The 14,824-nt window shown below is 34.2% G+C and overlaps 1 protein-coding gene across 3 annotated transcripts; it reads right to left on the bottom strand.

Annotated features, from left to right (window-relative positions):
* Window positions 1-516: 516 nt before the first annotated feature.
* On the bottom strand, window positions 517-13,868 carry tfcp2 (transcription factor CP2). 3 transcript variants are annotated; one of them, XM_052593962.1, is made up of 18 exons: window positions 13,727-13,868; window positions 13,509-13,641; window positions 12,973-13,189; window positions 12,030-12,181; window positions 10,521-10,597; window positions 10,210-10,315; window positions 9,940-10,046; window positions 9,428-9,580; window positions 9,173-9,283; window positions 8,692-8,780; window positions 8,483-8,531; window positions 6,764-6,805; window positions 6,421-6,514; window positions 6,102-6,192; window positions 5,334-5,440; window positions 4,289-4,431; window positions 1,922-1,973; window positions 517-1,813 (listed from the first exon to the last, which is right to left on the bottom strand). In XM_052593962.1, the coding sequence occupies exons 3-18, from the start codon at window positions 13,092-13,094 to the stop codon at window positions 1,776-1,778; spliced, it is 1,533 nt and encodes a 510-aa protein (XP_052449922.1). In that variant the 5' UTR covers window positions 13,095-13,189; window positions 13,509-13,641; window positions 13,727-13,868; the 3' UTR covers window positions 517-1,775. The 3 variants fall into 3 exon arrangements, with proteins under 3 accessions (XP_052449922.1, XP_052449921.1, XP_052449923.1); XM_052593961.1 differs by having other exon boundaries at window positions 13,509-13,797; XM_052593963.1 differs by lacking the exon at window positions 6,764-6,805 and having other exon boundaries at window positions 13,509-13,797.
* Between the last annotated feature and the right edge of the window lie 956 nt (window positions 13,869-14,824).

Consider the following 14,824-nt stretch of genomic DNA (forward strand, 5'->3'; position numbering starts at 1 on the left):
AGAGCGGTTATATTTGGGATCAAGGCGTGTAAAACAATAAAGGGCAACTGTCCCTTAAACAAACGTCCCATCTATGACATTTACGCTAGGCTATTTGGTCCTATTTGTAGTCCTCCCTCTTTTTTTTTACAGCTCGGTTTCCATGGAAACTAAGTCGGGTTGACTTTAAACTGTAGTCAAACACTATTAGCGAGAGACTGACAATAATAAATTCTAAATATATAGGTGGGTAAATTTCACAAAAGGACATGCTTGGGTCACACAGTTATTCATTATTTTGTCATAATAATAATGAAAAAATACTGATGGTCTTGAAAATGTTTTTAATTTCCTTTATGCAAAATATATTTCTATATTGATGGAACTTCAATGTTAACCAGATTTTTTTTTTGTGAAATTCAAAATTCCTTGTGAAGCATTTTCACCTCATAAATCTTAAGTCATTTTAAGTTCTTAAAATGGTTTTAGACAGAGTTGTGTGAGGAAGAAAGTTAATATAACATACAAAACAGATAATTTCAAGGTAAGTCATTTTAATCATTGCAATGACACGGTAAAGGGTCACGACAGACAATACCTCACATCTTTAACATCTTGGTCTATTTGCGTCTAGCACTTAACCCGGCTACCATTTCTCACGCAGTGCAAGGTTTCTCTCCTTTACCCCGACCTGAAAGATTAGTACATCAGTGGTCATATCCAAAAGGAAACGAAAAAGAAAGTAAAACATGATCTCTCTTTTATACCATAAAATAGTGCTCTTGCAAATCTGACACTTGAAAAAACAATTTTAGCATATGCAACGATGAAAAAACGAAAAGAGGGAGAGGTTTAAGGACAATATAAAAAAATAAAAATAAAAAGACACACGTATATAATGCCCACTGCTGCCATTCATCTCCCACCAGTAAATAACGTGCATTTGCAGCAAAACCTGAAAAATCGACTGGAATCAAAGCTACAGAACCTAATATCATGCTCAACAGTCAGTCGCGTCCAAAAGGCTTAAGAAATCAACAATTAACTCATACAAAACATAAATGATTCGCGCAGCAATGCGTTAAGTCAAGATGCTCGCCCTCCATGAACCTGCCATAAAAACTGAACTTGATAATAGTGGCAGTATAGAGCAAATTTAATTGATTCTGTCCCTCTGCTAAAAGTGAGTGGGACAACATAAGAACGGGACTGTCTACTTGTTCCTCACAGGTGAGAGAACTGTCGATAACGTTCATCATAAACACAGGCAATTTCATAAGTGTCCTGGAAATCTCTGGGCCTACCATGGATCTCTGTGACATAACCTTCTACTTATGTTGTTTATGAAGCATGTGTTCACTGAGGCATGTGGACTGCACTTCACATGGGATTATAGCACATGCAGCTCAAAATACTCAGGGGGTGACATCCAGGTAGACAACACTAAATAATACTGTATTCAACGGCAGCCAATTTTCTGTTTGAGCCACTAAGGCCGTACATAGCACATTATGAACTTTTTTCTGGTAAAGCAAATTGACGCAAAGAAAGTTAGTAAAATAGAAATTCTGCGATTGTTTTGGGAGTGAAATGGAAATTGGAGGGAAAAGGCAGCACAAGCTCCATGGATAAAACAGCAGAGGTTTCAAAACGGGTCAGGTGCCTTTTTTCCTTTCCATTATTATTCCAAGCCAAACGATCTTCAGTGAGGTCCAGGAAGTGTGCAGGGAAGGGGCTGTGGGTTGAATCTTAGGAAAAACATAAGGGGCCTGTTCACTCCCCCTCATCCTTTGTTTTCACTTCAAAATGATGTGATAGCCATCGTTTGTTTCAGCTGCAAAATCAATCGAAAGAGTACAAGTTATAAAACACAGGTTACCTAGAAACAAAGACATGTGGGTTCAACTTGTCAATACTTTTAAAAAAACTGGCTTGCTCATACCTTTCATTGTGTCCAGGACAAAACACATCTCATCTTGAAAGTTCTGAATCATCTGTTCGAATGAGAACATAAAGATTAAGAGATATTACTTAAAGTTGTGATAAAACAGAAGTAACATCAGATCTTTTCTTCTGTATCAAGACTTGAACTTGAACTTCTGTTCATCGGCTGTTGATTGGATTTTGAAGTAGATTTTGAACTCAAAAATGAATGTTGTGCGAAGTATGGCATTCATCACCAGAGAAAATGAACCTGTGAGGGACATAAGTATCAATGGATTCTACTGTTGTTTAATAACATACAATTGTTCAGCGGATGAAAAATCTTTCTTAAAAATAAAGTTTAGTAGGCAAAAACTATAAAACTGTTTTGGAAACTGGGATGTGTCAAAAATTGTGTGATCTAGGACCTTTATAGAGTGCCTGCGATTGTAAAGACTGTAAATCTATCCCTCAAAGCCTTGTTTTCATCCATTATAAATTCAATATGCTGTCTAGCCTAAGTTCTATTACTGATGGATAACATCAAGCGCTGTCTCTTATTTTCCACACTTGAGCTTTTGGTACCAAACTCAGTGCATTTGGTTTTGCAAACTTGGTTTTGTGGACTCCAGTATGGTGTACAATTGGTATGAAAGCAATCTGCTCTGATTTGTGAAAATGAACTGCTATCAATGGTGGATTGACGACAAGCGATGTATGTACTGCAAGCACAGCAGCAAATTCTGCAAGCTCTGCAGAAATGGCCTTCGGTAAGTAGCTTGCATTTCTTGCAATGTATCTTCAGACCAAACAAAGCAAAACAAAGTGTGACATTAGCAGTAAGCTTGCCCTCTATTAAGTAGCAATAGGGTTAACGTTGCACTGGAAAATGGAGGGGTCACAATCCTGGGATTACTATCATGCCTCATCATTGATGTGTCCTTGAATAAACTACTGCCTTCTAGGGACAGAGACCTAAGGGACAACTTTAACATGGATTTGTTAGAGGATGAATTTCAAAGTTCAAGAAAGCAAATATCAACAGTAAAGTGATCTTTGCCACACTTATAAAGTGAAGGGAATGTTCTTATAGTGAACACAGGTTAGCGCAAAGAAATCTAAAGAAATGCAAGTTAAGTGCCTATAGCAGGGGTTCTTAAACTTTTTTTGTCAACCGAACTGCTTGTACGTAAAACATTTACTTGAAGAAACACCAAAGATTAAAGGTACTGTATGTACGTTTTTGACTACTAAAATATACCATAATATGTTTGCAGATATTTAAGAAGTTAAGTTAACAAACTTATATTTACTGCACCTTCAAGTAAATATTTCAAATATTTAACAACGTTTTTAACAGTTCTCTCTTGGCCAATGGTCAAATGACAAGAAGGCAAACAGATTAAATATTTAATATAAACTTTTTTCAGTCAATGCTTTATTTTGGTTTATTTAAAACTTATTCATAAATAGGGCTGCAAAACTTGGCCAAAAAACTGCATTGCAATTATTTTATCATGTATGGCAATTTTAACAGTTATATGATTTCATCTTATACGAAAATATCTCTGCTCCTGCTGAAACCAACTAAGACCTCTTTCATGATCTTTCTCATTACTATTATTAGTTTGAACCCTAATATTAAAGACACCAATCTATTACTGTTGTAAATTACAGTTGTACTGTAAGAAAAAAAAATATATTTGATAATAAAAATTTTGACTACAAGTTACCAATATTTATATCTTAAGGGATGGATCACCAAAAGAAAATTACTCATCCTCAAATTGTTCCAAACCTGAATGAATTCCAACAGTTGTTGGTCCCCACTGACTTCCAAGGTATTTTTTTCCTATACTATGGAAGTCATCAACTGTTTAGTTCGCCACATTCTTCTTTTATGTTCGACAGAAAATGGAACAACTTTAGGATGAGTAAATGACAAAATTTTATTAATGAGCAAACAATCTCTTACCACTTTACCTTTCAAACGTTCAAACTCTTGAAGCTTTTAACATTTCATATCGTAAAATGTTTATTTTGGGTGATACTGGTGGAAAATGTTGTAAATCATGCAAATGTGTAAAAAGTGAACCAAAAGCACAGTGTTTCTCCAAAACTTGCAACAAGGTGCACATGGTGCAAAAGACTTTGCTTAATTATTTAAATTGTAGTCTTTGATTTGATAATTGTTATTTCTATTTTATTTCCATTACTTGTATAGCCTCGTGTTTTATTTTAATTTTACATTCCATTCAATCATTGGCTTCTCATCAGCTCACAAAACTCCTGCAGTTCCCTTACAAATCTCTAGGGCTTCACGAACCCCATTTGGGAAACTCTGGACTAAACATTGAAGAAAAAGAAAGCCCGTGGAAGCCCTCACCTCATCACTGACTAACACATGGATACCAGTGGGTCCTTGCTTGAAGATCTGACTGATCTGCCGTGGAGAGATGCTGAAGAGCTGAGCCAACTTTTCAGTCAGTTCCACAGCTGTTAACTCCTCCAGATAGATAGCATGATACACTAAGATGGGGGTAAAGAAACAGGAGACCTTAACCAACAAACCACTGCAGAAAAAAGGGATAGCCATTGAAATAATAACAGGATAGAAGGGAGACAAATCTGGAAAATTGAAAAAAACATCTGACATGAAATCAATACAGACGTGATATTTATTTTACCTGATTATTTGACACCATTCACCACATGTCCTAGGTCTTCTTGTTAGTGCACATTATTTTAAAGAAAATAAAACATTACTGCCTCTTTTCTATTAAGCTTTTCTATTTTGCCTGACATAACCAGGCCGTGCAGGTACAGAAAAAAATTATTCCCTAATAATATCGCATCCAAACACCTGTTTCGAGCGTGAGCGGCGCCTGACCAGCGTGTGAGCGTAACTGCAGATGCACCAGAGTATTCACACTAGAAGCGTTTGTACAGCGTCACCACAGCGGCTCCAAAGCTATACATTTCTTTGAAAAGACAGCTATAAATTAGTTTTTAGAGGTTTGTCAAGTTATAAACTTGAATGTTTTGAAGTCTTGAAAGTTATAACACGGGAATTTGTGTGAGGGGAAAATCGCTCCTATCATGTCATTTCAGTCATACTCAAATATAAGAATGCGCTGTTTACACTGTTATTATAAAAAAAAAAATTTAATAATACATATGTTAACCATAGGCTCTTACCCAGATGTGTTATTAACCAAGTTCAGTGTGTGTCCATAATATTCTTGTGCATTTCTTATAAGCTGTTGTCAACGTTCACGTTCTGCTCCTGCTGCCGGTGTGAATGCACTCATTGCTTAACATGCATGGCGAAAAAAAATACACGCTGCTCACGCTTGCAGTGTGAAACCGGTGTAAAATTTGAGCACCAATGTAATCACGTTTGATCTTAATATACTTCATGTCTAACTCACCAAAGAAGGTGTTGCTAGAGCCGTCTCCGTTCTCATGCTTCTGGTGCTGTTCACGCGCCTGTTGGGACTCCTGGCACACATAGATGGTGAGCCTTGGACGGACCACCCTATACAGGAACATGCACAGTATGTGTAAACATCAACAGCCAAGAAAAAAGCTAAATATGGAAACTGAACAAAAGGATATTTATAAAAGCAAAAATGTGATGAATCACGGTTTCCAGAAAACAAAGCAGTAAGACTTGCCGCAATTGCTGCTGAAAATTCATCTTTAATATCACAGAAATAAATTACATTTTAAAGTGTATTACAACAGAAAGCAGTTATTTTAAATTGTAATAATATTTAACAATATTGCCATTTCTTGTGCATTTTTGATCTACTGAATGCAGCCTTAGTGAGTATAAGACATGTGTCTGTGTTACATACATAAATAATTTAGTATTTTTAGTAATTTAATTAATTTGTATTTTTTATATTTTTTGTTTTTGTAATTAATTTTAGTAAAATTTTGGTGTTTTGTCTTATTTTTAGTTTTTATTTTTAAACATCTATAGATTTTTTTTTTTTTTGCAGACTTTGTCGCAGCCTAGAATTAAACTGCTGGTTTTGTCTGGCCAGAGGAGAACGTCACACGTTTTCCCTGTTTAATAAAGTAAAGTTGCTGCACTGTAAAAAGCACTACATAAATAATGGTGACTTGACTATTTAAAGTAACAAATATGTTTATAGCTTTAATTTTAGTTGACTACTGCAGCGGACTCTTACCGTCCTTTGAGTGCATTAAATAGCCGAATACCATCAGCGGGTCCACAGATCTGGATGACATCCTCTCGGGTCAGTTTTAACAGATCAGCCCCTGAGTAACATCACAGGACCGTTAACACACTCACACTAGAATTTGTTTTTCATACTATTCTGAAAGATTTTTTCTAAAAACAGCATGAAGAGTGAATGAGATTGGAGAGCATGTGTCATCTGAATGAGAGTGATGTAAGGAATGGTGGGGCACTGTAATGGTTGCTGAGTGAGCAGAAGCCTGTATGAAATGTGATGCACACTTATGTAAGCCTGATCGTCCCTTTACCCGAGAAGTTTGTGAAGAGACGGCAGAATGGCGAAAAACGGTTTCTATGGAGCCACTGCTGTGCTTCCTGTGGCGTTGCCGTTGGCAACAGATTCTGTTTGTTCGGGGGCAAAGAGAAAGGACAAAATAGGCCTTAGCACACTGACCATAAACTGATCACAGTAAGTCTGTTTTTCCATTGTACAGTCCCTGTACTGAAGTCAGACACTCCCCCTTAAACTGTCCAGCCTGAGTTGAACCGAGTTCATAAACAGATTTAATAAAACCTTTGCACACCAACCAAGTGTTACCTTTGGCAAATAAACATTTCAACATATTCAAATTAGCAAATAAATTCATGTACCTGATTGCTTTCACTGTCTCTTGTAAGTAGGTGGCACGACAACTGTAAGGCAGAACGTCTCTCAGTTTTAAAATCTCAGATTTGTCACGAGTGTTATTATCTTGTTATGAGGAAGCATGTGGTGACTAGCGGGGCTTATACGTTACAAACGGAAAAGCAAACAAACAATGGGCTAAAACCTCACATAACATCAGCATGTACACTAATGTAAAAATAAAGGATTGGAGTCATTTTAAAAGACTATCAGTTTATCAACATACAATCACAAAAGCAGGAGGAAATCAAAATAGGTTTGTTACAGGAAAAGGTACCAAACTGAATGATTATTGTAGATAAGCCTGTAAAAAGCTGATTTAAGGCTGCTCACATTTAATTTGGTTCCTGTATCTACACACTACTGTTCAAAAGTGTGGGGTCAGAAAGCTTTTTAAAGTTAAAAAAGGCTTCATTTACACATTTAAAATACAGTACAAGCAGTAATTATATTTCACAATATTCCTATTTAAAATATGTTTTCTATATTATTATAATTTAAAAAATATATTTATTACCGTGATGGCAAAGCTGATTTTTTTGTAGAAATTACTCATCTTCAGTGTCACTGATATTTTTTTAGTATTCTTTGAACAATAGAAAAGCAATTGTTTGAAATAAAAATCATTTGTAACATTACAAATTTTGTTCCAGTCACTTTTTAAGATGAATTAAAGGCATCTTTGCTGAATAAATATACTGATTTCCTTCAGAAAAAAAAAAAAAAAAAAAAAAAAACGTAGCCCAAACTTTTGAACTGAAGTAAATGTGTTATTTTTTTTAATTATGTAAGGGCTGAGCAGTATGATAATATAACAGTAGAAATGTGTCCAACTGTAGATCATGTAATGTCATAGTATTTCTGTGGCAAGTTTACATTTTTTAATAAAATTACATTCAGTACTTAGCATTATAAATGATTTAATTTACCAATTTTACACTTATCCATTTTATGTATATATATATACACCTTACATCTAAATTAAATTAATTATATTAAACAAATATAAAAACAAATATAAAATAATCAATTTGGATTGAATTTCCAGAAAAAATAACCAACTAATACCTAGGTCATACTGCCCACCCACATCCCTATGCTATATTATAAACTATTAGTTCTAACAAAACAAAACAAAAACCTACAAAGGGCAACATACACTCTGAAATGTGCTAATGAACATGCAAAAGCAACAAAACACTAACTTTATAATAGCAGCTTCAACGATAAGTATGGAAAATAAGATTGGAGTTCTCCTGACATTAAAAATGTACATGGAAGCATGGAGCATGCCTTCATACACACACACACTATACTGAATGGTAGCTATTGACCAACACAGCTCAACTACTTAACTAGTTAAGTGGATATTAAGATCAGTTATGAACTAAATCCCACACAAATGCCAATGGAACATAGATACATTTGCTTGTACAAACATAAAACATTGTTCAAATGAGAAAATGTAGAATGCATAAATGAGAACACACAAGAGAACACTGGAATGAATCTAACCAAGACCATGTCTCAGTCTGTAGTAGTTTGCCTTTCATATCTCATGTGTATATATGTATGTATGTGGACAGAGTGATGCTGATCCTAGAATGTGACTAGAAACATTTAATGAATGTTACTGAGAGCAGTGAATCTCAAATATGAGAGAAGACGAACACAGACACACTCACATCTGCTAACTGTGCCACAGGCTCCGGCTGGTGAGTGGGTGAACCATTTCTGCAAGGCAAAACCATAAGCCATTAGATGAAAGTAAATGTGATTCCAAAGAAGACAAATGACTGCATCGTTTTTAATCGAAAATTGCTATTTTCCTATTCAATATTCTATTAAGCTTTAGCAATATAAAGCTCAGACAACGCTGATGAATGTTTCCTACCCTTCATTCACAGGAAAGCTGTTGTGGGTGCTGTTGAAACCTGGTGATGGGGAATTGTTGACGTATGTAATCTCAGGCCACGGAGAGCACTGGACAAATACAAAACACCAGATATCACAATCAAAATCAAATGGGAGGGAAAAAAAGTTGTTATTATAAATATACTAATATAATAATTGTAAATAAAACACCTAAAAATATCATTAATACATTAAATGATCTAACTAATAACAGAGAATAATATTAATTAGTAAAACCAATGTTTTTCAGAAATAAAGAGAACTAAATAAATACATAATAAACCAAATAATAATCCACATATTAAAAAGCTATTTAAAAAATACAAATATTAAAATAATGCTATAAAAGATTTTTTATATTATAAAAATATTAAATTAAAAACTTGAAACCAAAATCTATTCTTATTTTTTTTTTTACTATTCCTGACGAACTCATTTTTTCCAAGGAAGCAGATACACACCTCAGTGAGAATGGTGGTTTCATATGAAGGCTGGTATTTTTCCTTTTCCTGCGGTGCTCGTTTCTCCATTTTTTCTCGGTCTGTTTTCTGCTTTCTGTCCGCACCTTTAGGCTGAACATAAAACAAACCTTGTACTAGCATCTCATTTTCTAAGAAGATTTGGTTTCGATTCCAAGGTTACACAAAAATGATACTGCACTAATGAACAGTACTTGCATTATCACATTCTAAATGTTTTCAGAGGCCTCAGCCCACCTTAAAAACTTTAATTTGGCAGCTGGCGGAGTGCAGATGCTCAGTGTACTCCCCGGCCTCATTCTCCTTGAAAGTGTCAATTTGAATACGGAACGGCACTCCCTTCTCTCCTCCATGCTTACGCATGGTGAACTCTGTGCTTATACAATGGACCTAAACAAAAAAGGCAATAATAAGAATCAGTGAATGATATTTAAAATAAATAAAAACTTAGAAAACTGTATGTGTTGACAAAAACAGTTGAAATATTCCTCAAAATATCTTCTTTGTTGTTCCACAAAAAGAAAGTCAGTCATACGGTTTTGTAATTTATGACATTTTTGGATGAACTATCCTTTTAACACAGTCAAAATCCTTCCTTATGACATTGACAAAATACATTGAGTGTGTATGAGTGGATAAATTAAAGACACACAAACACAAACGTGAAACCTTGTGTTGGGATTTTTAAGGCTCCACTCACAGTGTTTAGGAAAGCTGTTCTTGAAGTCAGCAAAAGCAGTCTATGATACCTGAATAAACACAGAGGTCCTTTTCGAGGGGTCCCAGAGGAACTCCACAGTGTTGAGCTGTGTAGGGTTTGCCCTGGGATCAACCACCCCTACCGACATCGGGATATCTGAGGATTTCAGTTGTAAGAATGTTATTAAAGTTTAATTCCTGCAGTTCCACAACACTGACAAATTGGTAGCAAACGTACCTTTAAATGCTAATTATTCACAGTCATCTTATTATACTACTGATTTTACATTTTGTGTTAGCAGAAGGGTCACAATATTTACCTAAATCAAGAATTCGGTCTCCCGGTCTGTTCCAGCGCCAGCCCTCCAGCTGCTGGTGTTCAGTGTACTGAAGGCGGCGATCATGAAACACGACGCGGATGATGCTCTGTAGGGAGTAACCACAAGAAAAACAGTGGTAGAGATAAGCACATGATTCAGCAAGCTCTCTTCAGATATAAAACAGCAAGATTAAGCAGAACACTTAAAGGATTCTCAACAGCTAAAGTGATTCAGCCTTGAGGCCAGCATAATCCTGTATGTGGGAAGAATGAATTATGGGGGATTAGAAAGAACAGCCAGCAAATCCTCACCTTCACCATTTTCCCATTGATCTCAGGAAGTTCCCCCATTTTCCGATTGTCCAGCATTCGAATCTCATAAGACTGTCCTGCAGCCGATCGGGGAATAATTTTGCAATACCATTAAAAACATTTATTCCATACATTGAAAGTGAATGTGGACAGACGTTGTTAAGGTATATATGTTTGTCTTATGTTCAACCAAAAAATATATAATTTATTTCTGTGATGCAAAGCTGAATTTCCACCAGCCATTACTCCAGTATAAAGTGTCACATGATCCTTAAGAAATCATTCTAATATGCTGATGTATTATCAAAATTATTAATGTTGGCAACAGTTGTGCTGCCAAATGTTTTTTTGGAAACTGGATTCTTTGACGAATAAAAAGTTAAAAAAGAACAGCATTTATACAAAATATAAGTATTTTCTAACAATATAACTCTTTGCTATCACTTATTAACAATTTAAAGCATCCTTGCTGAATAACAGAGAAAGAAAAATTTTACTGACCCGAAACTTTTGAACTGTAGTGTATATTGTTAGCAAAGATTTATTTTTAACGTTTTATTCTTCAAAGAATAAAAAAAAAAAAATCATGTTTCGAAAAAATATTACGCAGAAACAATTCAGCTTTGCATCAAAAGGAATAAATTAGTTTTTAATGTATATTAAAACAGAAAAACATTATTTTTCATCGTAATAATATTTCACAATATAATTTTTTTTCCCTTTATTTTAGATCAAATAAATGCAGCCTTGATGAGCATAAGAAACTAAATAAAAAAATAGTTCTGATCCCAAACTTTTGAATGATAGTGTATATATAAGTACACAATTGTTCAAAAGGTTTGGGGTCAGCAAGATTTTTATTGGAAAAATGTATCTTATGCTAAAAAAGGCAGATTTTTCAACAGAAATATGGTAAATACAGCAAAATTTTAAAATATTGCACTTTAAGGTTTCAATTTTAATATATTTGAAAGTGGAATTTATTCCCGTCGTTTTAGCATCATTAGAATGTTTCTTAAGTCTTTTGGAACCATATAAATGTCAATTTAATATGCATCCTTGCTGAACAAAATAATTTCTTTGCAATAAATAAATAAATGAATAATTTAATTAATTCACTGGCCTTAAGTTTTATACAGTGATGTATTTTCTAAATCTTCAGAAGCACAAACCTTTTAAACTTAATTTGTTCATTTTTATAAACTATTAACATGAATAAATGTATGTTTCTGTAAAAAAAAAATAAAAAAAATTCAAAGTTATAAATAAAACAAAGATTATCGGAGCACGATTTACAATAAAATCCTAATTCAGCTTTTTATAATTTTAACATTTCATGTTTAATTCAATTTGCTATTTATTTTAACTGTTTGAGAAATTTTCAACCAATTTCTGCCTGAAAAACAGTTTCTATACCATTTGTTTTCAGTGTAATAGATTTATATTGACATCTAAACATAAAAGCTAAGGAAAGTTCAGATGTTCTTCAGCCAGTGTTGCTGATCAGACCTTGATTGAGGTAGGTGAGCGTCTCATCATGTAGTTTGACAGCAGGAGAGGTGGCGGCACACAGTACATACTGGAAGGGAAGAATCTTATTGTCACTCTCCGGAGGTAAATTAGACTCCTCCTGTTTAAAGATGGGGAGCGCTAGCACATCACTGAAAAACAACAAGAGAAAGAAAAAAAGTGAAAACTTATGCATTTTACCATTTTTGGTTTACCATACAGCTACATTTCAAAAGCTCAAAAGGCACATTTCTAATGATACTCAAACATCTTGGAATAAATCATCACAGATGGCAAAGCAGGACTGGAACATGTGGTTTATAACACAACTATTTTGTTACCCGGAGACCAACTAATGAGGCTAGAATCTGTCTATCAACATGGGAATGCATTTTACTTGAACCATTTAAAATAAAAAATCTTTTTTTGTCTTATAAACTAGCAGAATAAAATATTATATGCAGACTGCACTGCAGTCATGTCATACAGAACTTTTTGTCAGTAAATTAAAACATGTATGAAACACTAAATATGGAATAAAACACTCCATCAAAGCCTACACAGGATAACACCGGCACAAACAGACCTCTACTTTTCTAAATGGTTATTTTCTGCACAACAGTTATGTAAGGGAATACAAGACACAGAGTGTGCCTCTCTGGAAGATCAGACACAAAATGTGCCAAAACACATTCATCATGACATTCTAAACAGCCCAGCAGAAGTTGTTGGCTTTGACATAGTAAGTATGTAAAACAGATTAAACAACACTTCTCAAAAAGGCAAAAATTTCAAATGAACCGAATATACAGTACTTTAAAGAGCTACAATTCAACAGAGGATGACATTTATCCAGCACCACTGGTCTCAGAACACACCAATAATCTGAAATGACCTAAACATCCCTAAACATAAAAGAGACTAAGTTAGTACACAGACTGACCTCATGCTGTAAGCACCAGCTCCAAGCTCTTGCCCGATCCCTGACAGACTGGCATCAAAGTCCTGGACCAGACCAGACTCGATCACCTCATCGGCCAGAGGGAGTTTCAGAGCCCAAGCCATGACTTTAGACGTCTAATTCAAGTGAACTTAGGAGCAAATGAATCACAGTCCAGACAGTCTCCCTTTAGGGTTTAGGGATGATCACAGACACTTGTCTAAAAAAACAAAATAGGGAAAAACATGGATTAGTTACATACAATGTTACATACCATATTAATTGTGAACTGGGACTTATGTTAATAGTTTTACAATTTAAGAAAGACCTTAAGTATTATTACTATTATTAGGTATTATTATTAAGATATATTACTTAAGTACCATTACTATAAACAGCAAACTGCATCACAAATCCTCAAAATACAGTGCTACACATGACAAACACATTTATTACATTAAATAAGTCAAATGGGTTTATTTCGTTTAAAATAAAGCGTTTGTTTTATCGTAAACTGTATAATTAAGAGTGTAAATTACCTCTGACAGCAGTCAGATAAAGAAAGCGGTAAAGCTCATCGTTTCACGCCATTTTTCCAGCCATCGTCCTTCTTTTGGATTGGTAAGACAACTTCGTTTTGCTCGAAAGAAGATTAATTTCTTTCACTGGACGCTGTGAAAAGTGACGACGCTGAGAAAAATTCGAAGAAAATGTATAGGATAAAGATTGGATGGATTTTGATTGAAAAATGTCTTACGTATAATATTACATGTTTGTTTATCTCTTCTACTCTGTAGAAATTGCCGTAATATCCGTAGTAGCCTTCCTCACTAACGGCTGGAACAGTGAGCGGATCAGATGTACTAGCGGCCCCTATCGCCACGGAGGCGCATTGCCTTCCCCTCCAGCACAACAAACAGCCAGAGAAGGAACAGTGGCGCTAAAGCATTTCTACGCATAACCCATAACTTTAACTATAAACTTAACTTTCAAGAACTTATAATTAAGAAATAATTAATAATTTAAAAACAAATGATATAACAATATATACACACTATATCTATCTATCTATCTATCTATCTATCTATATATATATCTATCTATATATATATATATATATATATATATATATATATATATATATATATATATCTATCTATCTATATATATATATATATATATATATATATGTATATATATATATATATATATATATATATATATATATATATAGATAGATAGATAGATAGATAGATAGATAGATAGATAGATAGATAGATAGATAGAAAGTTAATAATTAATGATTTGTGATGTTGATAATGGTATTTGTAGTGGAAACCATGCAATTTTCTTGTATTTATTTATTTTTTAGCTGGGAAATGAGAAAACAATAGATGCAGATTAAAAATAAAGATTTATTATTACACTTTATAGTCATTACTATATTTGCTCTGGTAGGACCCCCTGTGTGAATTCCAGATGGACTTCATGCAGACATTCACTAAAAATTACTAAACTAATCAAATTCACTACTCAAAAAAGTGCCCAAATGTTCTGCATCACTATAAATTCTGCTAAAATAGCACAGCTGTTGCAACAATAAAACTGTCACTTGACATTAGTCACTGCACTTTCAAATGGATAAACTAAAAAAAAATAAAACGACACTATTTAAAGACATCAAATGTATTATGATTTCAGAGAAGGCTATAAATGCAGTGATGGTAATTTGGTGAAAAATATAGTTACTATGGCAATGGCAATTTTATTTCTTGCATAGTAACAATAGGTTTATCAGTGCTACTTTAAGACCACAGAAACCATGAAAAACCATGGATTGCTCCTCATTACCATC

The sequence above is a fragment of the Carassius gibelio genome, chromosome B23 (assembly GCF_023724105.1).
Source record: "Carassius gibelio isolate Cgi1373 ecotype wild population from Czech Republic chromosome B23, carGib1.2-hapl.c, whole genome shotgun sequence".
Taxonomy (NCBI): domain Eukaryota; kingdom Metazoa; phylum Chordata; class Actinopteri; order Cypriniformes; family Cyprinidae; genus Carassius; species Carassius gibelio.

Excerpts from the sequence above, each read along its gene's own strand:
- tfcp2 (XM_052593962.1), bottom strand. The coding sequence starts at position 13,094 with ATGGCTTGGGCTCTGAAACTCCCTCTGGCCGATGAGGTGATCGAGTCT. Across the intron at positions 10,316-10,520 it reads TCAATGGGAAAATGGTGAAG|AGCATCATCCGCGTCGTGTT; the intron begins GTGAGGATTTGC and ends TACTCCCTACAG. Across the intron at positions 6,515-6,763 it reads GAGACAGTGAAAGCAATCAG|AATCTGTTGCCAACGGCAAC; the intron begins GTACATGAATTT and ends CCGAACAAACAG.